The sequence below is a fragment of the Oreochromis niloticus genome, unplaced genomic scaffold (genome assembly GCF_001858045.2).
Source record: "Oreochromis niloticus isolate F11D_XX unplaced genomic scaffold, O_niloticus_UMD_NMBU tig00002548_pilon, whole genome shotgun sequence".
NCBI classification, from domain to species: Eukaryota; Metazoa; Chordata; class Actinopteri; order Cichliformes; family Cichlidae; genus Oreochromis; species Oreochromis niloticus.
Genome location: NW_020327662.1, coordinates 35,681 through 61,388, shown reverse-complemented (window position 1 = coordinate 61,388; position 25,708 = coordinate 35,681). Strand labels below are relative to the sequence as shown.

Here is a 25,708-nt window from a genome sequence, read left to right as displayed (position 1 = left end):
AGAAGACATTTCAGAGGCTGCAGCAGATTTCTTTGATTTGGGGCCTTTTTCAGCTTTATTGGACAGAGCAGTGAAGATAAGTGACAGCAAAGCAGAGGGAGAGAGAAAGGGGGCGTGGTCAGAATCAAACCCAGGCCAGCTGCTCTCCACCTCGTGGCACATGGTCACCTGCTCATCCTAGTGAGCTCCACCAGCAGCCCTTTCACACAGTTTACACTGTCAAACACTGTGTGTGGACCTCAGCTAACAATAGGCTACATTTAAGTCTGGACTACATGCTTTTATATTGAGGCAGATTTTTACCTGTTTTTATTCCATCAGCAGCTCAACATCATGAGCAGCTTTGACATAAAGACATCAAACTCAAGCTGACTTTAAACTGGATCTACTTTTAATACAGGGGCTCAAAAACAACTAACATCTTTATTATATATCAGGACAGAAAGTCATTTCATCTCAAATGGAAAACAGCTTTATTTGGAATAATCAGCACTATCAACTGGTTTGGGATCTCCACCAGTTTCATGTCTTTACAGCTTCTCCAACAAAGTTCCTGTAAAATCAGCATCTTTATTGGTTTGATAGTGATTGATTATTCAGTCCCAATCTGCTGTCATCTAAAGAACAAAATGATGTTTCTATAAGTCAAAAAGCTCCAGATGTTGTTCACAAAGAAAACAAAGATTAGGAACTTAAACACAAAGTGTTTGGAGCCAAAATGTTCCCAAGCTGCTCTTTTTGAAATGGCAGAGGTACAGTGGTGTCTAACAGCACACTGTGGAAGGCAAACATGTTCTTGTTGGATGAAACTTCATTAATCCTTTGTAGATTTGAGCTTTTGGAGCCTTTCTTTTCTCTTCAGGTGTACAGAGGCTGAGGAGGCAGGTGAAGCAGGTGGAGCTGTTGTAATGCTGGCAGAGGGTGTGTCTTAGTAACTCTGTGAGGTAGAACTGGATCCAACATTGTGGATGTGTTGATGTTGGAGCCATTAAGATTCTCTGCACACTGTAGGATTTCCCTGTGATTCACTGCGGGGGCATTTTGGAGTCTGTCAGTGAAACTCTTCATATTTGTGTTTGACACCAGTTTATAGAAACAGACAAATGTGTCATGCTTTTGTTGGGCCTCCACAAATATACACATTTGTTCATTGGTTGGACTTTTTGGAAGGAGACGCATTGAAAACCATGTTAATAAGATCTTGTTGTTTCCTGTGGATCCGACACAGAGAGTGGACTTCAGACAGAAAGCGTGGAAGAGATTTTAGAGGCCGTGTGTGGCAACAGGAAGTTTCTGTATGTTTGCTGATCTTCCATGTGGAAAACAACACGTGATGTTTGTGAAGTTCTACAATGATCATTGTTCTGACAGCATTTTGAGTGGGAACAGTTCAAACTGGGAGTAGTGGGAGTTATTTACTGATTGAAACAAGCTGAATGTTTCTGTGCACGATGAAGATCAGCAGCTCAGCTGATCAATGAATTGACATCTATCAGTCATTTCATGAGATGAAGTCATCAGCAGACATTTGTTCTAACTGTGTGATAAATGTCAGAACGTCAGGGCTCTGCTTTAGTCACTACTTGATGATCATTGGCTCATTGTTGAATCCAGTGGCCCAGTCTGACCTCTGACCCTTTGCTGCAGGTCTTCTGTGTTATCTCCACTTTCATGTCTGATCTTCTGCTGTATCGTCCAAAATAAACATCTGAATCATTTCCAACACTTCAGCAGATCTTTAGTTTGGGCAGCACAGTACAAAATAACACATATTGTACTATACTGCCCACTTCCTGATCTTATTGGATCTGTGTGTGAGGTTGGTGAAGGAAACACATGTTTACTGAGTGAATCGCTGCCATTAGGAACTAGTTTTTATATCACAGCCTACAAATCACACAGGACCATTTCTGCAAGGGAAAAGTCCTAATTGGAGGAAAATCATTGTGTAGTTTGTGCGACTGTTGTTTGTAAATGAAGAATTGTCCCAACTACATGTGCTGCTGACCTTTGACCTTTTCTTTAGGTGCACAGAGGAGTCTGTGGAAACATCCAGAACTGAGGCAGTGCTACAGATGTCTTCAAATAAAGTGGTGTATTATCCATGTTTTCTATGGATCACATCAATATCCTGATCTAACAAGCCCCCTTTTTGTGGATTTTAGAGCCTCTGACTTTTGCTGCGTCTGCGTCTCATTTCAAGCACAAGAGCAAGAAGTGGATGAAGAAATGGGGCGAGTGGGGTCAGTGTGGTGCATGTCAGCTGTGCTCATGCTTTCACAAAGAACATGTGTATTCATTGGCAGCATTAAGGTGCACTTTAGTCTTCATAATAATAAAGTATTGTGACTTTATTATTGTGAATCCTCACAGTCATGTTGCAGCTCTGCTTTGCTTTAAGAAAATGTTCTACCAGGATGTTACTTTCCTAAACGTGTTCTCCAAATGTTCCCAAAGACTTTGTTCTAAGTAGTTCTACATGATGAAACATTCACACTAAGTTTAAGAAGGACACACAAACACCATCTGTCCTTTCATCATGTGTACAAACGTGTTCAGATGTCAAATGTACCGTGAATGGATGCAAATGTGGATCGTTCCAATAAAATGAGACAGTTTTGTAAGTGGATCCCAGTTTGAAGTTCATTGAAACCTATAAGAACATGTTATTCAAACCAACTTTATCCAACAGGAAGAAGCATCAGGGGAACAGGAAACATTCAAACATGTTTACTGTAAGAACTGCACAAAGGAAGGAAACACAATCCTACACACGAGCACTTTAAAATGGACATTTAGCTTTTCAAACATCAGGGAGTGCTGCAATAACAACACTGTGCCCATTCTGATCAGACTGAAAGATTTATAGAGATTTATCCATGTGCTGGAAAAGGATTTGATATCAACATATATGCAGATTAGTAGGAGCATTTTCTTCATATTGATTTAGAGTTCAGTACTAGGAATATGTAGAATTAATATCTGTGTACATGACGAGTGATGAAAACTTTCAAAGGACGTCAGAATTGGTGTCTCTATCTGTGACAGAGGAACCTACCTGAGGGATTATTAAAGATCTGTCTATCTAGAAAGACTTGCATTGATTCACAGTGTACAATTCTTTCTAATCTATTAACATCTTCCTCCAAATCCTGTTTCTGCTGCATCAGAAGGGCTCAAACCTCCTGCTGTTGTCTGCTGGACCATCAATTCTACTTTATGATGATCTTCAAAGATAAAAACGTGAGTTTATTTGTGAACTCTGTGAAATGATGTTTAGTTTGAACCAATCCTGTGTCAGCTGCAGCCACATCATTGCCACGCATACAAATGGCTGCGTTCCTGTTTAGACCTGCTGGCTGTCAATGGGCTTCATTCCATTTCAGACTGCCGGTGGTCGCTGTGATCTAAACTCAACATGGCTCCTGTGTTAGAAGAGCCTCTGATTTTAAACTTTGCACATTGAATAGTTTCTTTCCAACACTATGGAGCTACCAGCCCAGTATATGTAGCCCACAGTAGATGGAGTTATCAAGCTGCACTGACAAACATCAGGACTCATGTGATCCCTACATGTGGACCTTTCACACATGGATCCAAGTGCAGATTCAACTCTGCATTACATTTGACTTCAGCTGTTACACACTTTCATTTTCTAGCTGTGTCACTTCCTGCTTTTTGGATCAGAGAGTTTATCCATGTCCACAAATGTTTGGCTGCATATTTGTATCATCTATATTTTCCAGTCTTCATACAGCATGCTTTGTTTCCTCCTTTAACAGTTTGACTGTTCCTGTGATGTTTGGAGCAAATGTTCAGCTCTTATTTCAGGACAAACTTTGATCACTCTCATGTTTGAAGACAAATCCACGATTATAGATTATTGATCGGCATTCTGACTGATTTCTACATAAACAAAAGAGGAAATGTGTGTGTTTGTTCGTCTCCTGTTTAGCTTGTCCTCAGCCTCCTTTAGTGCCAACAGTCCCTGTAAAACATGCAGTCTATTTATAGCTGAACATGATCCTGTAGCTGGGCCCTGCAGTCAGTGCAGGCAGATATCTTAGACCTGATCAGGGGTGTCACATGATCCTGAAACATTGGGGGCTCAGGCCTGGAACCACAGCTGCTGTTTAAAGTTACTGAGTGTATTTGACAGTAAAGTGAATGTAAATGTGAGACACTGTGTAAAGGCTGCAGTCAGCTGTGTTAGAGGGTCTTTCACACAATGATCCTTTAAACACTCAGATCTCCATGTTGATGAAGCTGTCATGTGTGAGCTCGTGTGCTGACATGGTGACAGGGTGACATAGGAGCTTCTATTGATCCATAATGGCTCCTTTAAACTGGCTCTGCTCTGTCAGACACTCATCTCTTCTTCACAGATTTTTGAATAGCACAACAAACTGTACAACATGATTCATGAGTGTAAACTAAGATTTATGATGGTTATTCTATGATGGTATTGTAGTATTGGGATATTAGATCTAATTCTTAAATTTGCAGATTTTTCTGGATAAAACCCCCTTGTACCGTAGAGCTGACAGACTGCTGTAGGACCCTGAATGCCTCATCAGTGTACACACAGTGAGGATGAAACGCTGCTTTATTGTTAGTTTCATGTATTTTCTGGTGTTATTGCTGTTGTTGGGATCAGCCTGTCTGTAGTATTCAGAGTATTTACTGCAGTAAAAGTCCTGCATTAGAATCCTGCTGATGTTCATTGTTAGAGTGAACTGTTAAATGTTTGTCATTTTTATTCTTACCATTTGTACTTTAACTGTGTGTTGAAAGGAATTCTTTTGTTCTCCCCTCCCCAGATTCTCGAGGTTCTGGGTGAGGGGCTATAGTGTTTTATTGCAGATACATCCTATCTGGAAGATCTGCTTCTTTTGATGTGGTAAAACTTCCTGCCCTTTGTATGGCTTCACTGTGTTATCTAGGGTGAACCATAGATTGGGTGTGGGGAGGTTACCCTCTTTATGACCTAGGATGTTGTTCCTGCTTTATGACCCTTTTGGTCAGCAGCACACACACACACACACACACACACACACACACACACACGCTCTTACAAAATAAAGGTGGGGTATTCTTTGTTCACATGCATACCTATATAAGAGGTCATATGTTAATGAATCTATGCATATTCATGTAACCACAATAAAAGAGCAGTGTTACGGGGGAGCGGACGAGAGCAACTGGGGTCAAGTGAAGGAACGGCGCCTGTCCAGTTCTCTCCCGTGCACGTGAAACATAAAGAATGTTGCCTACTCGTGTCTTGCTTGCTGTGTAATTACATTGCCTTCAACGTTCCAGCGAATAGGTTTAAGCTACAAACCTATCATTAATTGGTCCTTCGAGCCGGATCCCTGGAGTCGGCATTCACCGAGGAGAGAACCCTGACGTCAGCGAGACGTGAGAATTTGTCATCGGGCCGGTGGATTAGCTGTCTGTTTTCTCTCCCCGACGAATGACGATCGGCGGGATCCGAGGCTGATATTACACTCTAAGCAACACCGAGTAAGTTGGAAGAGTTGACTGGGTTAGTGTCCCAGAACTGGGTCGGGGTCCCGAGAGAGAGGTTTTGGTAAAATCGCCCAAGGGCCCAAGCGTCCGGTGAGTGTCCGGTTTTGAAATCGCCCTGGGTTTGTGTCCCGAGCGTCCCTTCACTGGGTTTTGAGTCGCACGACTGGGTTAGGGTCCCAAAAGAGTGTTGCTGTGTTTGCGTGAATGACTGCGGAGCAGGCGTGGTCTGTGACACGGTTGTTGTTGTTATCATGGGTTCCCGAGCAAGTAAGACTGCCTCACAGGGAGATGACACATTCATGCAAGAATTCACTCCCGGCAGCGCGAGCCATTTATATTCTCATAATTGTCATGAGCGTAAACTGGTCGCGGAAGAGATTCAAATGTTGGAAGTTTTTAGAAAACACAGCCGCCTTGAAGAGCATGCAGAGAAGGCCAGCCCACATCAGCAGCAGTTAAGCTATGCTCTGGTGAATGGCTTTCACCCACCCATTGCTGATTTCATTAGGAAGCAAAATGTTAATCATAACTCTGACCGGTCCTTCACATGCATTAACTGCACCCGCTGTGCACAGGAAGGAATTAAAGGAACACAGAAGATGTCAAAAAACTCTGCAGTCGCTGCTTCCCTAGCAGATAAAATCCTTTTCCAGGGACAGACTGGAAGAGGGCTGAATAGGGGCAGGAATAAGAGAGGTGAAGGCCCGCGGGGATTTAGGTGGGAACGCGACAGAAGGAAGGAGAAATGCTATGCATGTAGAGAAAAAGGGTCACTAGGCTAGAGAGTGTCCTAAACGCAAGCCTGAGTAACCCCACCTGTAATAAATGATTAGTACCCGTCAAAACTGCCAATACACACACATGTTTAGATTATTTTTTTAGCTTGCCCTGATCAACAACAGCCGTGCTCCAGACCACAGATTTGATTGAGGTGGATAAGTGTTAAAAGTAATCTGCATTAAGCTTAAGGTTGCTCAAATTCAGTACAAGACATATGAGATGAAGTACAATAGGCAAATATTTTACCTAATTACATGCATAGAGGCACTTGACCTGTTTGAAAACTGTCATCCTAATATGAGCCATTGTTGAGATATAGAGCACACCTGTGAAAACAACTAGTATGCTGAACCCTGTATGAAACAGCTGAAAACTACATGATGGAGAAGCTGAGTTGAATATGAAAATGTAAGTCTTTGCCACTGTGGGCAAAGCACGCAGCCACTGTGTGCGGTTGTGTTGCTGTCTATTCTGAGCTGATGAGCAAGCTACACATTATCAGATCAGGAGCTGGCTGAGAACTCATCAAAGAAAGAGAAACAGAACTATGATAACTCGAGTATGTAGCGTATCCGTGAGTTCAGCTTCTTCTTTCAGACGCGCAGCAGTTTTCCTGGATCTTGATTCATGTGTGTAGAGTGTTCATAGCATCAGCATCATGTTTTTGTTTATTTGTTTTGTTGGGTTGAAAAATAATTAAATAAACTTGTGATCATACTTATGGATCACCATGGCACATATCATCAGCCATATGATTTATTTATGCAGATGAAAAAGTGAGTGTGAATGTGTCTGACGTCGCAGTGTGTGTGTGCGCTGTGTAAAAGTAATTGTCACAAATTGTGAGAGCGGTGATTCTGCAGGTCACCAGCTAGTGTAAAGAAAGAAAGAGTAAAAAAGAGACAAAATCTACATTGTAGATGGAAAAATCATAGGAAAAAGGTTTTGTGTTTATTAGCCAAGAACAACTACAATCTCATTTTCTGCTTTTAAGAAAGGAGAGATGTGTGTTGGTTAAGCAGTGATAATAATAATGGAAATGTCTTAGTTTTGTCACTTTCACATGAAAAGCAGACCTGGATCAGTTTTCCACATGCAGCAGTCGGAAGAAAGTTATAGTTTGACATCATTGGAAACATTCAGGCCAATTTCTGCAATTTCTGGCTAACTTATTTACAGCACCATGTGTCCCTCGACCTCACAAGCGAGCTCTCACTCCTCCCTGAAGACAAGGAATGCAGTTCCAAAGAGCAATAACATGGCAGATAAAGAGACAGCAGCAAAGTCCTGGGCAAAGAGACCCAGCAAGCAGCAGCAGTGGGGACAAACAGCAGTGGAGAAGAAGAGCAAACCATCATCCTGACTGAATGACACTGTGTTTCCAGCAAGCTGCAAAGTCGCTGTGCTTGTGAAAAGAACGTTTGAGGAAACTGTTGGAGTTTGACATTTGCCACTTTCGGAGCAAGATGGCAAGAAGAGACAGTGGAACACAGGACAAAGCTGAAGAAGAACTGCCGGCTGTTGGACTGTTGAAGTGGGAGAGAACAACAGAGTGAGAGCAGTAGGTAAGAACACAGAGGAATTGCTGTTGTTTAATGTGGGAAATCAAAATTTGGGTTAGCAAACCTGGGGAAAAGAAAACTGACTGCTTAAGTGGAAAATTGTGAAGGAATCTGAAACACTGCAAAAAGAAACATATACAAAATCACACACACAAGCAGAACATGCATTAACCCTACTAACACAAACACAAGAGAGCTCATGAAGATTAGGCACCATCTTGAGCATGTGAGTCTGTTTATCACCTCGTGTGATGCAAAGATCAGTGGACTCATAGCACATTAGTTGAAAATGATGATCAATTAATAGCAGAGAATTGTGTAGGAAAGGCAGCTTTAAGAACATGCCCTGCTGGAGATGCAGCTCCACAGACATTGATTGAACCTGCCTAAGAACACAAACACACATGCAATGAAAATCAGCTTGTTATCTCTCATCAGTGTTAAAATAGTGTCAGTTTAACAGACACTTGCTATCAAATGCTGAATTTATCCAATGCTGACAGTTAACTCTCTGGGTTGCAGGACAACAGTTTAATTTTTATGGGAAAAAAAAGATTCTGGTTTGACCAACCAGTGATCAGACAATAAATTTAGTTGTTAATATAGTAAATTGGGAGATGCTTTCTGCCTGATTGATGCAGCACAAAATATTTTACTGAATGAGGGAAATTCTATTTTTGTGATAATATTTTGAACATGCATTTTTGTTGTCCTGTCAACTTAGTGGGTTGATAGCTGATATGCAAATTGGTTGATGGTTCTTAGATTAATGAAAGGTGACTGAATTCTAGTACGAGTGAATGAGACGTGTTGGAGTTTGTTAGAGTGGAGACTCTAAAACACTGAGTTTCCTGTTGTGATGTGCAAGTGACTCCTGCATCCAAATACACAACTCTGAATACATAAGAACAAACTTCTTTTGCGAAATGCATGACAACATGTCACATGTTTTATGATGACGGGGAAAAAAGGACAGTCCCGGGGATTAAAATTCATAGCTAATGAGACATGAGGCTTATGTTGTGTGTTGTGCGGCTGATGGTTGGTTTTGAATTAATCTAGCTGATGATTTTTCTTTTGTTGTGAAGTTGAGCCTGCCAATTAGTATGATGGTTTGATAAATCATGCTAATGGTGTGATTTACCCTCCTGAGATGAGGAGCATGTGTCATGACTTAACGAGGCCTTTTTATTTTGATACTTTCACAGTGCACTGAAAGTTTTATTGATGATCTCTGTTTGAGCAGATCTGCACGATTAGAACAGAAGCGCTATACGACATGTCGAGAAAATTGTTGCAAGTGAGTTTCTCCACATTACAATGGGCTCTGGAGAAAGCCACTTATATGGGACAATTAGAAAATAGGTCCCTACCCAAAAAAGGATTAAGCGAGAAAATCCAATATAAAGTTCTTCTTTTCTTTTTGAAATGACGTCATTTTGCTGAGAAGTGGAAATGAAAATGCGACGTTAATTTCCACTATCAGCAAAGAAAGAATGAATGAATGCATGAATGAATGAGTGAGAGAAAATAAAACTGACTGACTGGTAAAAGCAGACAGAAGCTGACAGACTGACTGACATCACTGTGCGAAGTTAACCCCCACCTGACAAAGGTGCAGACGAATCTATGTGTGTTTCTTTTTACAGGAGCAGAAAGAGGACAACAACATTTGAGGTTGCATGATGATTTAACCTTTTAAATGCCACTCTCTGTGTCTGTGCATCTACCAGGGGTGTTATTCACTACTTTGTGTTGCTCACAGAGGTAACTGTGAGAAAGTGTGTATACACCTGCGCAGCGCTAACATTTCTACAGCATTACAGTTTTTCATGTGATTTGATCATGTGATTTATACCAGGATAGCTGGTTGATAGTGTCACTTCTTTCCACAGCTATGGATGGCTAACTTTATGGTCTTTTTATAGCACCTCTGGACCCTGTCAATTTGTGCCTGACCTCCAGGATTGTCCATGTGTGTTGCTAATGTTTGTTTTTCTAAGAGTGCATGTAGCTGTCCGTCTGTGAGGAGTGACCGGTCCAAAGATCCACCTCTACGTTTCAGTGCTGAACCTGGACCAATGAGGTCAGAGAGCTGTGATGACTCCTTTACATGTTTGTGTTTCCTGGATAAATCTGACCTGAAACATCCTCAGATAGTTACAAAGATTCATTAAAAAGAAAACAATGAAAGAGAAAAGATCCAAATGTTAGACTTGGTCATTTGCTGTTTGAGGACAGTGATGCTCATATCTGTGGGGAAAGTGTGACCTGAGTGGGTTCATGTTTGTCTTTAAAGAGCTGCTCTGATTCTCTTTGTGTCTGATCTGTGAAACAGTCTGAGAGGTCACACAGAGACCCAGCAGCTAAAGCCTGGATCATACTGGCTGCTGTTACTCCATCAGGACAACACTGAACCACAGTGGTGTGGATGTAGTGGATAAATCCCACCATACTGATGCTCAGAGTTAATCACAGGGAACAAAACCAGATGTTACCTTCAGATTGTGACCTTTGGAGTGGACGATGCAGATTTCAATAGAGAATAAATGTTGTTGTTTTTCAGCTGTGAAAAAGAATCTAATTTTCTGAACTTAAGAATTTATGATGCTGGAAAAAACATGATGACTACAATACAACATTTCACTGTGTTCATAGAATGAATGTAAAACTGTCAGACATTCATTAAATATGCAAAATGTCTACAGAAGCATCAGAGGGTCAGATGTGAAGCACTCAGTGATTTTGATCAAATGACTCATCAGTTATTGATCTGTACTACACTGATCTACCACGTTAGTAAAGCTGGTGTTCTGGTGGTGGAGAGACCTCGGATCATGTTCTGGTTTTGGAGCAGTCATCTGCTGATGGTTCAGTTTAATGAGCTTCTTCAAAATCATCCCTGACATCACCACTGAAAGGACGTCCATGAAAACAGACTGAAAATTACTGATATGTTCACAATCTGAGAGTTTAAAACTTGACAGACTTGATTCAGATGAAGTTATTTGAGCAGAAACTCCTGGATCTTTATCCTGTGCTTGGTCTAATTCTTCATGGTTCCTCCACAGAGTGGACCAGCAGAGCTCAGAGGCTCCCAGTGGTCAGTCTGCTGCCCAGCAGCATCAAACACAGCTGGACTCCATATTTATGGTCTGTACATGAACAACAACTACTGTTACATCTATTCTGTTCACAGTCATCTCCATGCTGCTCTTTGTAGACCAGTGGATTGTCAGTGTGTCCAACATGGATCTGATGTTTGGCTCCATGATTTCAGTCTGATTGGCTCATTCATAAATATTCTGTTCCAGCTGCTGGAGGACAACATCTTCACTTTTGTGAAGAACGAGCTGAAGAAGATCCAGAAGGCTCTGAGTCCAGATTACCCAGAATGCTTAGAGAGTCAGAGGAGCAGCAGCAGAGAGGCATTTGTGAAGATCACAGTGGACTTCCTGAGGAGAATGAAGCAGGAGGAGCTGGCTGACCGTCTGCAGAGCAGTAAGAGGATTTATCTAAGGTTTGGATAAATGAATATTTTCTAATGTCTTATGAGATGGAGCAACATGTTTTAAAGATTCATTTTGGAATTAAGTGTTTGATTCCACTTTCAAATGATGTTCTACATATTTCTTCTCTTTCAGAGCACATTGCTGCTGTTTGTCATCGTAACCTTAAATCTGCCCTGAAGAAGAAGTTCCAGTGTGTGTTTGAGGGCATCGCTAAAGCAGGAAACCCAACCCTTCTGAATCAGATCTACACAGAGCTCTACATCACAGAGGGAGGGACTGCAGAGGTCAATGATGAACATGAGGTCAGACAGATTGAAACAGCATCCAGGAAACCAGACAGACCAGAAACAACCATCAGACAAGAAGACATCTTTAAAGCCTCACCTGGAAGAGACGAACCAATCAGAACAGTGCTGACAAAGGGAGTGGCTGGCATTGGGAAAACAGTCTTAACACAGAAATACAGCCTGGACTGGGCTGAAGACAAAGCCAACCAGGACATCCAGTTCATATTTCCATTCACTTTCAGAGAGCTGAATGTGCTGAAAGAGGAAAAGTTCAGCCTCTGGCCTCCATCAGGGTTCCTGGTGTTCGCCCAGTGTTTGCACTTGTTTCATGTTTATTCACCTGTTCACATTTCCTGTTTCCATGTTTGCTTCCTGTGTGTTATTAGTTCAGTTCTGTTCAGCTGTGTGTCCCTAATCATCATCATCAGCCAGAGTATTTAAACCCTCAGTTTCTCTCTGCTCAGCGTCATTGTTGATGTTAATGTGCTCGACTCTGTACGTGTGTTCACTTCAGTCATTTCAGCTCAGTCAGCATCTCCCTTCATTCCGTGTCGTGTCCTTCCTCATGGCTGTGTTTCCCTGTTTCCTCATTGTTCAGTTAAACATTTCCCACTTTATTTTAGTTCTCTGTTGTCCCTGTACTCCTGCAATAAAGCAGTGCTTTTCAGTTTATCCCTCATGTCTCCGTGAGTTTGCATTTGGGTCCTCACCTGCTTCTGTTACGCAGTCGAATCATGACAGGGAGAGTATAAATAGGAGCTGCAGACACGGAGCTCTTCAGTATGCCGGCACCTGAGGAAGAAGCAACACCTTTGAAACGCTGCGACAAGGGCTTTTTTTTTTTTTTTACTTTGTGTTGGTTAGTTATTTTATTTTGTTTTAATTCATATTTTATTGAGTTTCCTCAAAAACTCTAATCAGAGATAAATCTAAAACTAAACTTGAAAAATTACACACAGAAAACAAATTGGGATTAAAAACAGTTCATTGGAAACAGATTGAAAACAATAGATTAGAAACAAGTCAAAAGTAGCAGACACAAAAAAATGACAACCAGCAAAAGATATGCTTACCTTTCAAAAATAAAAGAAAACCAATAATACTTACCTAGTAACAATTGTAACCTGGAAACAACATAGAAAATAAAAACTTACCTTTTGAAATAGAATAAAAGACATTCATACTTACTGGGGGACTGACCTGAATTGGAGAGGGACGTGAAGCTTGGGGCCATTGAGGTTGATGGACGGTGCACTCCCTTTTCCTCCTTCGGGTGGGACAGGCTCTATTTCCTCAACCCTAACCACCTAACCCTCCTGCAGCCCACCCTGGCGACTGCACCGTGGCTGCTGAGTGACCTGCCTGGATCTCCTCCATTGCATGCTTCATGTACTGGGGGGCGGAGCTATAGATCCCCACACCCACTAATAGACACTTACATGGAGGAACTTTTTGAACCTTTTGAATAGAAGCGCACTCACACACACAGGTGTACAAACAGGTACTCATAGACACAAACTATCTTGGTTGGCTGTTGCCGTCCTGTTTGCTGCTCAGTAACATTCAATATTTATTACATGCTGTTACTTATGCATATGTTGGTTGTTACTCAGCTTTCCATACTGTGTTGTTCTCTCTTTGTTTGTTTTTTATTCACAAGGCAATCAAACAGATTTTCAGTGTCTTTCCTCTTTATCCCTCTTCTCCTCTATTTTTCTTTCCCTCTCTTTCTGTTAATTCTCTTCTCAACTTTTCTTTTCTTCTTATTTCTCTTTCCCATCCCCTGGTCCTGCCCGTTCTGATTGTAATAATTTAAAATAAAAAATTATACAAAATACTGATAAAAATCGAATAAATTATGACAATCAAGCAGACCAGTATAGCAAAAGGTCCACTTGGGAAAGTAAATCTGTTGGGCATTTGCCTTGGCCTTCAGACAGTAATTGTGATAGCTATAGAGTCGGTGAAGCACAAACAGGGTTTTTAAAAGTAAAGTGTAGTTAGTTTCCACATGTCTGTTGTTGGCGCTGAGACATGTTGGCTGAGACATGAGACACCCCCCAACCCCCCTCAAACAACATTAATGGATGAGGCTGACAGATAGAATAAATTCATGAAGACAGCCGCAGGGCCAAAATAATAATAATAATAATAATTTTTTAAGTGCAGTGAATGGACATTTAAATATTTATTAATCATTCAATTAATTAATATTTGATTAATTAATGAAACATTTTAATATTTATTTAATTGTATATTTAAAACAATCATTTTGTCACTCCTGTCCCTCCATACATGGCAAGGTTTCAGTTTATGCACATTGCATCACATTTAGGAGATCTTGAGCCTTCTGTGCAACTTTGATACACTGACGCAGGAGCAGCGACAGAACACAGCAGGTCTATTAGTCTTTGAAACTGTTGGTTTGACTGAATAAAAATGTTCAAATATTGTACAAAAGATAACCACACAAAAGTAATTCAAACATTCTTTAGATTTACTTATTGACTAAGATGTCATCTTTGGACACCACTAGTATGAATATTACTTTACTTATCTAAACGCAGTTGTGCTTTCGGGTATGAAAATGTTCAACAGTCATTGACTTCATTGTTTCACAATGCACAGAAAAATGTCTCTCAAAGATTTTTTCCACTTACATGCACACATGGCATTATCACAGAAATAATAAAATGAAACAAAAAAAATTTGTAATAGTGAAAAGAAACTATTGTAAACCGTAAGGACAAAAACTGAAACTCAAACCGAAACCAAAACTGCAAACTCACATTGGAAAGTACCATGGCTTTTTGTCAGAGTTCCTCCTAAGTCTGTGATTTCTTAGAAATCATGTGACTTAATAGTCCCACCTCTGGTGGATATAAAACTGCAGAGCTCTGGGTTCTCTTTGTTCTTTCTGCTTCCTGAGTATCACAGAACGTCTTGAAGTTAACAACAAAGGTAAGATCACGTTATATGCAGAGATTTAAAATTAGAGAGAGAAAAATTTTTGTACTGAAAATGAAGAACCTGGTTTTGTTAATTCTCCTAATATTTCACTAAATCAGTGAGAGAAGGAAAACATGCCAAAGGGACCGGTGGCAGATCTAGAGAAATGCTCTTACAGTGGCATGGAAATAAAATGGGGTGGTAAAATCAAAAGCATTTCTTTACAGCTGTGCTGGTGTTCCATGCCTAATTTTGCACTATATATGGTTAAATTACATAAAATACAGTAAGTGTACGCGTTTCATATAAATATAGTCTATAACTGTATTTTCTTTATCCCACATAATTAAAAATTTCAATTAGATAAAACATGTGAATTGTCTTTTTATGTACTGTATAGCCTAAATAATTCAATTTAATTTTATTGATCCTGAACTTTGACCCCAAAGGAAATTGGGTAATAAACAAGTATGTAGCCCAGTAAGTATAAACTCAAGAAAACTATACATCAAGGGACAGTTCATTTACAAACACAAGCCCAACTTAAGTTTCACACTCTTTTTATTAGGGCCCAAGCACTAAAGTGTGTGAAGGCCCTATTGGAATCCCTCCGCTTATTATTATTATTATTATTATTGTTATTATTATTATTATTGTATAAAAGGCCCTAAAGTTCATAATATAGTTTTATTGGTGTTTATAAGTTTATATAAGTTCATTTAATATAGTCTTCTGTCAGTTTGGGCCAGCCCCCCTTCTGGTGACATCATCCGGTTAGTAAGGTTTAATGTCGGATAAGCAGTGTTGGTCTGGGGGGGGGATTCACTGATTCCTGGGGAATGTTATGTATAAATGAATAAATGACAAGTAAGTATTGACCTGTGTTGTATTTTGCGTTTGTTTGTGTTGGTACTGTAATGTGTTTACCATTTAGGAGCTAATGTAGTCTATAGTTGGAGCGGTAGGCCACGCATGCAACGTGTGAGTTCACCCTCATTTCATATGCTAATTTATGTTGCTAGCTTACCCCGGTTTAGCTTTGTTGACACATGTACGGTCGCTCGTATGTCCATAATGTCATTCCTGTGGTATCAAACCTTCTCTGTATGTTGTATGTGATGCTTGCGATTGTTACGTTAAAGTACGGAATTTGAAGTGTACAATTAGGTACGAGGATTAATAAAATAGGGATCGTAGTTTGACCGAAAGGATCGCGTTCCCGCTTGCCCTTCACAATAAGGGCATTACGGCTGATTATAATGGGGAAGCTTTTATTTTGTACAACTACCGGAAGTCTCCTATGTCCCCACGGTAACTTAGCCTCGCACTAATGCTGTTTAGTTGCATAGTGTGAGCAGTTTGAAGTGTAATAGATTGTTCTGATCTCTATATATGATTATGTTAACTATATTGTATTATTTCTATATTTGAGTATGTCACTTGTCTATTTTCTTTATTTATCCTTTATTTGTATTGTTTATTTCCTTTGTAGAAAACCACACACACATATGTACACCCGCTGTGTTTACAGCCCCAGAAATTGAGTGGTGACAATAAAGTGCCTCAAATGGAACCTCAAGCTCCCTTCTTATTTCATACTCTGGGACAATTTGGCCTTAAGCGGTGTTCTGGCCGACACACCGGGGTGACCGTAGTGCTCAAAGACTGAAACAGTGCCACAGCCGTGCCTATCTTTGATATCTCCACTACAATTATTCAGTCAAAACAAGTGGGTTTTTGAGGCCTTTAACCAGAGGTGGGTCGAGTATCCAAAAATTGTAAGAGTAGCAATTACTTTAAAATATTATTACTCAAGTAAAAGTGAAAAGTAGTCGTCAAAAAAGTTACTCAAGTATGAGTAAAAAAGTACTTGGCGAAAAGACTACTCAAGTAGCGAGTAACTGTTTGAAATGTCCGATTTATTTTATAAATAAATGCTATCAGAAACAAAAATAAATAAATATACAAATTTTAGTATTTTCAAAAGGAAAATACATGTAAAAGCATCAACAAAATAAGGCACAACAATTCTAATTTCCAGATTTCAGTTTTTCGCAACATAAAGCCTATTTCACCAATACCTACAGTAAATAATATAAATATATAAACAGTGCAAACAATTTCCAGTGACAAGATATGCTGTAAACTTTACATTCATTTTTGCTCCAAATGGCACAGCAGCCTCAGAGAAAACATTAGAACGAGGCATCTTCAACATATGTAAATACAAGGCAGCTCAGTTTACCAGAAGTTGTATAAGTGTGCATTTATTTCTGCATATTTAGCAAAAATGTGCCATTTCTTCAGTCAGTGAGGTGATGGTTAAGCTTCAGCAGCAGTTTGCTCTCAAGGTTCTTTCTGTGAAGCTGTAACTGTTCAGCAGTGAACAGGAGTCCTGCATGACTGAGAAGTCCTTCACAAACTCCAGATGCAGGAAGAGCTGTATTGACTTTGATCGACAGGTTCTTGATGTGAGGAAAGCCATGCAATAGCTCCACACCTCCAGTGAATGGACATGAAAGGTACCTCTCCAGTTCCCCTGCTTCTGGCTTTCCTGACCCCATGGATCCATCATCTTCGTCGTCTAGGCTGCTGTTTTTGCTGGTCTCATCCAGCTCTGTGTCTAGGTGATGTCTGATGAAGTGGAGATCTGTGGAAAGATGTATGGTTTTCAAAAGAATTAGGTCTGGTCATTATAGTGCTGTATACACTGCCAAGCTGCAGATGTTTGTTTGGAGCTAGCCTCCAAAAGCTGCCCATACACTGTGCGATTTTTGGCCCATTTTGAAACAATTTTTCAGTCCAACCATTTTGGGGATCGGCCCGAGCTTTGCCTTAATCGTGTGTGCATCGTGTAGTATACATGGGGTAACGAAAAGCAGTTAACACCTCACGACCAGCTCCCAATCATCAATTGTTTGGTCGCAAGATAATCAAACCTGTTTGAAATCCTGTCGCCCCTCAACGCAACACTGTGAACGCACAAACACAGAAATGAAAGTGAAAAGGTGGAGCAGCACGGCAGTGCAGCGTGTGATCCGGACACAAGAGATGGAGGCACAACTTGTAGGATGAGGCAAGCTCATCTGAGTACGTAAGCGTAGAGCTGCCACCGGGGCAAAAGAAAAATAGAGCTATATCACGTTATAACGTAAACAGTTTATTGTTCTAACAATATACCTTTCACGTTTGTACAATATAATATTTATATTGTACGAACGTGATAATTATGTATATTGTAATAACGTGATATTATATTGTTCAAACATGAAAGGCATATTGTTAGAACAATACGTATCCGAGGCTTTTCAATGTGGCCTCACAAAATTATCACGACTACAACAACCATGGAAAGAGCTGGATGGACATTGCTGCTCAATGTTTTTCATTAGTAATTTAGCAAAGTTGATGGTGTGTGTCTGTGTGAGTGAAAGACAAAGAGGGAGAGCGAGGGACAGATTTTGTATGATAAGCTTCATGTTATGGACGCACAGTTTGAGCATTCAGGTCGCATCAGAGCATCAGGCCGTAAAGTGTGAGACCCTGCATCGTGACCTATGAACTTCTAACCCCTGAGATTCAATTGTACAGTCTGAGCAGGAGCTGAATAACGTGACTGAAAAAAATTGCAGTGTTTGCCCAGCTTAATGCAGACTGTTTAAACTAAACAAGCTGCTGTTTCACATAATAAACCCTGTCAGCCGCAGTATTGCCTTGTGTTTAACAGTTAAAGCAGTAAAGACGAGCTGTTTGCATGTTTGTGGAACTCTAGCGTCATTAACCAGGCTAGCTGTTAGCTTATAGCTCACGCTAGCTAACCAGCGAGCAGTTAAAAAGACAGCTGAAGCTGCACAAAACACCCACAAACTTATCTCACTACAGCGTAGCGCCGGAAATATGACTCGCAGCTCGACACAGCTGCTGTAACATAAGACTGATATCCAGCTAACCACAGCTAAAAAGGTATTTACAGAAAAATTACCATTTCCTCAGGTTACACGAGTTGAGTTTTTTTCAAGCTGAAAAGTTGGTTTGTTTTGGCTCTGACTGAAGACACCGACACTGCAGACATAGCTGTTCTTTTGTGCTGATTTTAAACGAAACATTCTTTGTATATGAGGCCAAGGCTGTTCATCCTCTTCAGCTCTAGCGTAGACAATTGGCTCTGCCATGTTTTCACATCGTTCCGTGTGTCCGCTACTTTGAAACGCTCGGGCCGCTCTGCCTGCCACAGTTTCAAACTGGTCATGTGACTGCATGGCCACATCTCATTGGTAAAAAAATAACCGGAAACTCCACTGGCGGCATGTTATCTAATGTGTTAAACTAATTATTTTTTTAAAAAGTAACGAGTTGAATTTTGCAAATGTAGCGGAGTAAAAGTACCGTTTCTTCTTCAAAAATGTACTCAAGTAAAAGTAAAAAGGTACTTTAAAAGTACATTTTTTTCAAAAACTTACTCAAGTAAATGTAACGGAGTAAATGTAACTCGTTACTACCCACCTCTGCCTTTAACATGCTCAAAAACTCATTTTTTAGTTTGAGCTACATTTATGAAATCTGACACACAAGTGCAACATGCCAAGACAAACACAAAAGTCAGTGTTCGACGGAAACCCAACAGGAAGTTGTCCAGAGTGGTGAAATGTTTTGCTGCTATTGTTTGCTGCTATTTTTATAATCATCATTATCATTTCATTATTAAGAGTGATGTTGCATTCAGATGCATTCAGATGTTCAAATATATTGGTATCATATCAGTCTTTATTACAGGAGCAGTTATAACCACTTTAAGCTGTTGAGTTGAATTTATAATCTTAAATGTTTGTATGCAGACTGCATGGTGAAAGAAAAGGCCCCACGTAGAGTAACTCCAAAATGAGACAGGAAGTTATAGGCTTTTGAAGTTGCAGACTTTGCAAAAGTGAAACTGAAAGCAGAGTCTGAGTGCAAGCCAAGAGTAGGGTGTTTTATTATGCATTAATATCTTTGATTAAACTTTAAGTAGTTGTATTAGATTGAAACATTTGTTTTATATATTTTACATATAAGTCAAGATCAGTACACACAGGATGGCCTTAGCCTGGCTGCCTAAGTTGAGGTCAACTAAGGTGCAGAGAGCAGATGCACACTCTGTGCACGCACAGACAGACATACACCCACATACACACACACATAGTTTCAGTTGTGCTGGCCTTCTGTCTAGTGGAAAGGTTACAAGGTGTAGCTGATGAAGTGAAGGGTGAAACAAAGGGCAGCAGAAGCTGACATATACATACACACATATTAGATAGACTCCTTTGAGTAGGTAAGAGTTTAATCATGTTTTGCTTGCGACTGCAAAGTTGGGGTGCGTACGTGTTAGTCTGTTCCAGGAAGTACACCAGATGTCCCAGAGATAAGCGACAGCGAAGACGAGCTGAGGGGAAGCACCGAGCCGAAGACGATGTTCTTTTTAAAAACTATGTTAAAAGTTGTTGACAGAACATTTGTGGTTTTGGATTGACGTATGCTGTATTGTGTCTGAGAGGGGGGGGAGCAGTATCACCCCCGACCCTATAAAACCTTTGTCTGACTATTGTAAGGTAGTTCAACGCTCATTGGGCTGTTGGACTCCGCGCGTGTAATTCATTAAAATGCCGTCTAATTGCACCGGCCGGATCAGTGGTGGTTATTTTGAATTCCTCCTCAATATATTTTGAACCTTAACAAAGTCTGGCACTTTTAATTGAAGTTAATATTTTGGCTCCTATTTTGCCATTTCCAGGCCTTGTGTCATGATCAGAATCAGAATCAGAATCAGAAAGGGTTTTATTGCCAAATGTTGAGCAGGTTAACAACATTAGGAAATTGCTGCGGTACTTAGTGCGAACATCCTGGGTCTTTTGACCCAGTGTTTTAAGTTTGAGTTTATTTTGTTCATTAGGTTATCTAAGTTCATTTGTTTATTAGATTCCCCTTGTGTATCCAACCCCTGTTAAGTCTCCCTTGTCCTTCATTTGTTTCATGTCTGTGTTTCTTATGTTGTCATGTTTGCGTTTCATTATACTTCCCATTTTATTTTGAAAGAGGTCCTGTGTTCCTGCATTTTGTTCACTCTTCCCCTGTGACGTTGTTATGTTCATGCTGTGTCTACTGTGCCTTTCTGTCCCATGTTTCAGGTCCCTATGTTCTGTCTCCCCAGTCTGTTAAGTTTACATGTCTTGAGTCAGTCTGTGTGTTTCCTGTTTTACTTTCACAGTCTGTGTCCTATGTTAATGTTTCTAGTTTTGCTTCCCTTGTCTCGTCCTGTGTAATTACTCGCAGCTGTGCTCTCCTCCTGTGGCTCATTCCCCCTCGTTATCCCGCTGTGTATTTAAGCCCCGTGTTTCTCTTTGTCAGTGTTGCATCCTCCCTCATAGCTGTGTGATTTTCCCCTGTGGCTCCTTGTGCTTTAGTTTTACCAGTTTAGTTTAGTTTTGTATTGTTTTTTGTGTCCCACTCCACGCCAGCAATAAAGCTGTGTTTTTTGAGTTTACTTTTTGTCTCTGCGAGTTTGCGTTTGGGTCCTACTCTCGCCTGCACACAGCTGTATTGTGACACCTTGTACTTTTGCAAACTACTCCTAGGGATTTGATCAGCTTTATATTTGGTCAATGTCAACCAGTGTTGGTCAAGTTACTTGAAAAAAGTAATCAGTAACTAATTACTTCCCCATAAAGTAATCCAGTTACTTTATTTTCAAAAGTAATTAGGTACTTAGTTACATATTTACTTAGTTACATTTTAAAAACATGATTTACAACCTGAATAGGCCTTAAAGCGATAGATCTTTCAGCCCAATTCTACTTTTTCTGCATAATCTATCATATAAAATGTAATCAAATGGAAAAAAGTCTCTTTTTAAAACTTGTTTTGTTAGTTTTAATCTTTTAACTTCATGCATCAAGCAAACATTAAATTATATGCAACATTCTCTGACTGGATGAAATTTGTTTAACACTTAAACCTATTTTCTGCACATTCCCACATATAAAATAAAATAGGTTTTTGTGTTTACACTCATTCTTTCAAATAGATGCAAGTGAAACACAGCAGAAAATAAATGAAATCAAAGACTAGCGGTCCTGTTGCTCTATTTTCACCTGTATAGCAGGAGTGGGCAAGGCGGATGTTTGCCCTGGTGAAGGTGTGCCGCACTTTTTACGGAATCAAACTCTATGTAAGGTCAGTACTTCCATGCTTTAAACACTGCACGTTCATACTCTCTCCCACACTCGATATATTATCTATTGTTGATCTACACACAGCTGTCGCTTACGTCATTGTCATGAGACACTCTTGGTTTTATCTCCAAAAGTTGACTCTGTTCATCTGGACGTAGCGTTTGATGGGTGAAATGTTTCGTCATTTATCCAAGTGACTTCTTCAGTCTCAGCTGACTGCAGGTTTCCCCAATCTTATAAACAGTACATTTGCATAATGACTGAAACCAGCCCACTGAAGGAACAATGGGCTGGGAGGTCAGTTCCTTAATCATAATTATGCAAATTCTCATGACCATTGATCAACAACCACTTACCAAAACCCACTGATCAAAGACCACTGATCAATGGCCATGAGTACCATTCACAGAGAGTTGGGGAATGGCTGCAATCACAGCATTGTAAGATGGCGAAAGATGAACCCTTAGGCCCCCTCCTCGATTCAGAGATGGTCTTTCCCTTTTCACGTAAATTGCCTCCTTGACTCCGTGCTCAAACCAGCGTTCCAAGATGTTCTTCTGCTTCCCTGGCTGCTGTGTCAGTGGGGATGGTGTTCGCTCTGTGTTGTAGCATCCTGATGACACCCACTTTGTGCTCCAGTGGATGATGAGAGTCAAATCTTAGATACTGATCCGTATGCGTAGGTTTACGGTACACGTCAGCTTTTAGATGTCCCCCATTACTGATGGAAATCTCACAGTCTAAGAAGGCTAACCTGCCACTTTTTATATCCTCCCTGGTGAATTTGATGTGTCGGTCCACCGAGTTGATGTGATCCGTGAAATGTAGTACGTCCTGAGATTTGATTTTCACCCAGGTGTCATCCACATATCTGAACCAATGGCTTGGTGGTTTTCCAGGGTAGGATAGCAAAGCCCTCTTTTCCACTTCTTCCATGCCCTTTGAGGGCATCCACACAATAATAACAAGAATAAAGAATAAAGAGAAACAGGAACTCAATAGTGTGGAAGCCCTTTGAGGGCTAACCCTAACCCTCCATAGTTCATTGTGTGTGTGTGTGTGTGTGTGTGTGTGTGATCAGAATAAGATAAATGAGAGTGAGTAGCAGAATTTTTACTGTGGACCTACTTCCTGATGAAGGTTAAAGGATGAATTTTTATTTCTGCAAGTGTGAAAGTAAGTTTGAAATTAATAAAAAATTCTGTAAAAAACATTTTAATACAAGGCCAGGCTGTGATTGACCCTCAGCCTGACTCTCTGCTCACTGTGTTTGGAGCGCTCACCGTGGAAACATGAGTGATGTCACAGCTGCTCACACAAACTGAGGGTCCATGTTTAAAACATTTTTTAAAAGGTTTGAGGCATGAAATGAGAAAAGGGAAGTTTGAGTAGAAAAAAAATCTGCAGAGCCGTTTAAAAGAAAACTGTTAGATAAAAGTGTCTAATTGGAAACATCCCACAGGACCGAGCGCAGGGACTTTAACATGATCAGTGGACACTGTGATGGCGTTTGCATCATGTTTACTTTCTTTAGCTTTGCTCACTGATGTACAAACAGAGATGCTTCCACAGACAGAAACACATTCTTCTCTCTCTTTTTGTTCTTCAGTTTGCAGACACCATGGTTACTCGGCTGGCCACCATTCATATTACAAACAGGACCAAAGGCTACATCCTTCGTAACCCCAGGTGACCACACTTTTGCTCTTCAGTGTTCGGTGGTTTCTAAAGTGGGTGGGATTTATCTCTAACTGTACAGCAAGTTTCCACGCATTGCAAATTTATACTGCATGAATCTTAAAGCATATTTTTTTTCACTTTATTTTACAAACTCATCCATATTGACCTTTCATGCATGTCAGTGCTGCTGAAGAGAGCTGATGAATAAAAATAAGAAAAATGTATCGAAAATGAAACATAAGTGAGTTCAGCAGCATCACACCTGTGTTTGTGGGCAGTGAACACACAGGAAGCTGTAATAATTACACACATTTAACACATCTGCAGGTGAAGTTAGATTTGTTTATCTTAAGTTGCACTTTTCTCTGTGAATCAGTTTTTACTGTGACCGAGATGCTGCCTGCAGGTCACCTGACACCTCGCTGATATCATTAATAAAAGTAAGAGAAGGAATCAGATGATCAGTTTAGTAAATTTCTTCTGAACTCCAGACATGATGATCTCAGCACTTTCATGTTCAATTTTTTCTGAAGAAGTACAGAAGAAATATCTGTAATTTAAAAAGATTTAATTTGCTTCAGCAGTTGAAATTACAAGTTAAAGCACTTGACCTTGAAATGAACACAACAGTCTTCACACAAAGGATAACACGGGTCATACAGTTTTTATACTGGGACATTAACAAATGATTATTATGTCCGTCTTCTTCCGGAAACCATCCTGATGTCTCCATTTGACCTCCTCTCTGCTCCTTTTTCCTGGAATTACAAAGACAGACACAAACAACCCCGGCCTAAGCCTTGATCATTTTAATATTACTGATTCTATATAACAAGTTTAGGACATTCTGTTCGCACTCCCTTTGGCCCAGACAATATCCTTATAACCATCATCGAGTGATGTGTAACCATGCGGCCAATCCCTCTGCGCTACTACGTCTACCCTTCAATATTTCAGCCCAGACATAGCGCTGGACGAAGCTTTTGACCCTCAAACACGGAACGCCAACTCGGTTATGAGCACACTGCATTGTGTATACAAAACATAATTAAAAAAGCGTTATTTAATCAATTTCAACCCTAACAGCAGCAATACCTCTGTGCATATTTTTTATTCCACTCATTATGAGGAGTACAGATCTTATTTGAATAAGAATATTCATTTATAATTTATAATCAATTTAATATTAATTCATACTTTTCTATTTTTCTGACTAGATGTTATTTTTTCAGTGGATATTGCCTAACTCCTTTGCCAACATCACTTGGGCCTTCTGAATGTGACGTCGCTCTGTTCTGTAAGACTGAAGGCACAGCGTGTGGCTCTGTTGGAGTCTTCACCTACGATCTCTACGATGAATCTAAAAACACAGCTGATAAGAAAATAGCCGTCATGTTCTCGGTACCTTTTGACTATAGCCTGTACTCTAACTGGTACGCAGTCGGAGGCTTTGACAGGCAAACAAAATGTGATTATGATCTTTATGTAAAGATGTATTACAGTGATGAGAGAGGGTTTGTCAGAGGAAAAGCTGATGTTAATGATCTGACTTACACAGTCAATGATGTTACTGTTAAATCCAGCATGACAAACTCCAACGTTGCAACACTGAAAGTTGATGTACACAGTTAATTCTGGATTATCTGGAGTTACCCTAACACTGATGATCAGGATAAACAATTATCAACTTGCTAAGTTAACCCACACTGTAAAATATAACTTGTTTCAACTTAAAAATATGAGGTAAAGGGCTGCCTTAAAATTTTAAGTTAAGTCAAGAAATAGAGTTTATTCTTGTAACACAACCAAATGTTATGTTGATGAAAAATCACATGTTCTCTAAACTTTTGTCTTAGTCTAGTTGACTGAGATTTGTTAGTCAGTTCAACTGCTTTAATAGTCATTTTTACTTGGGAAAACTCTTTCAGCTAAATTTAAATAATCTATTGTTTAAACTCGTCCTAGTTCAGTTAACTTGGGTTTTTTAGATAAGTCAAATACTTTAGTCGTTCTTTTAACTTAGGAATCTATTTTAGCTTAACTAACATAATCTGTTAGCTAAGTTGATTTAAGTTCATTAATTAAATGAGCTCCTTAAGGTAGCTGTGTGAACCCATAAATCAGTTTCATTTTAATTATCAGAGTTGATTGACTGGATGTAAAAAAAAAATGGGTATTGATTATCTTAAGTATTTATTTTGAGC

The 25,708-nt window shown here is 40.0% G+C and overlaps 1 protein-coding gene across 1 annotated transcript; it reads left to right on the top strand.

Moving 5' to 3' along the window:
• The first annotated feature begins 14,603 nt into the window (after window positions 1–14,603).
• LOC102077419 (DELTA-sagatoxin-Srs1a) lies at window positions 14,604–25,571 on the top strand. The gene is made up of 3 exons (XM_013267747.2): window positions 14,604–14,631; window positions 23,434–23,513; window positions 24,737–25,571. The coding sequence occupies exons 2-3, from the start codon at window positions 23,446–23,448 to the stop codon at window positions 25,134–25,136; spliced, it is 468 nt and encodes a 155-aa protein (XP_013123201.1). The 5' UTR covers window positions 14,604–14,631; window positions 23,434–23,445; the 3' UTR covers window positions 25,137–25,571.
• Window positions 25,572–25,708: the final 137 nt, after the last annotated feature.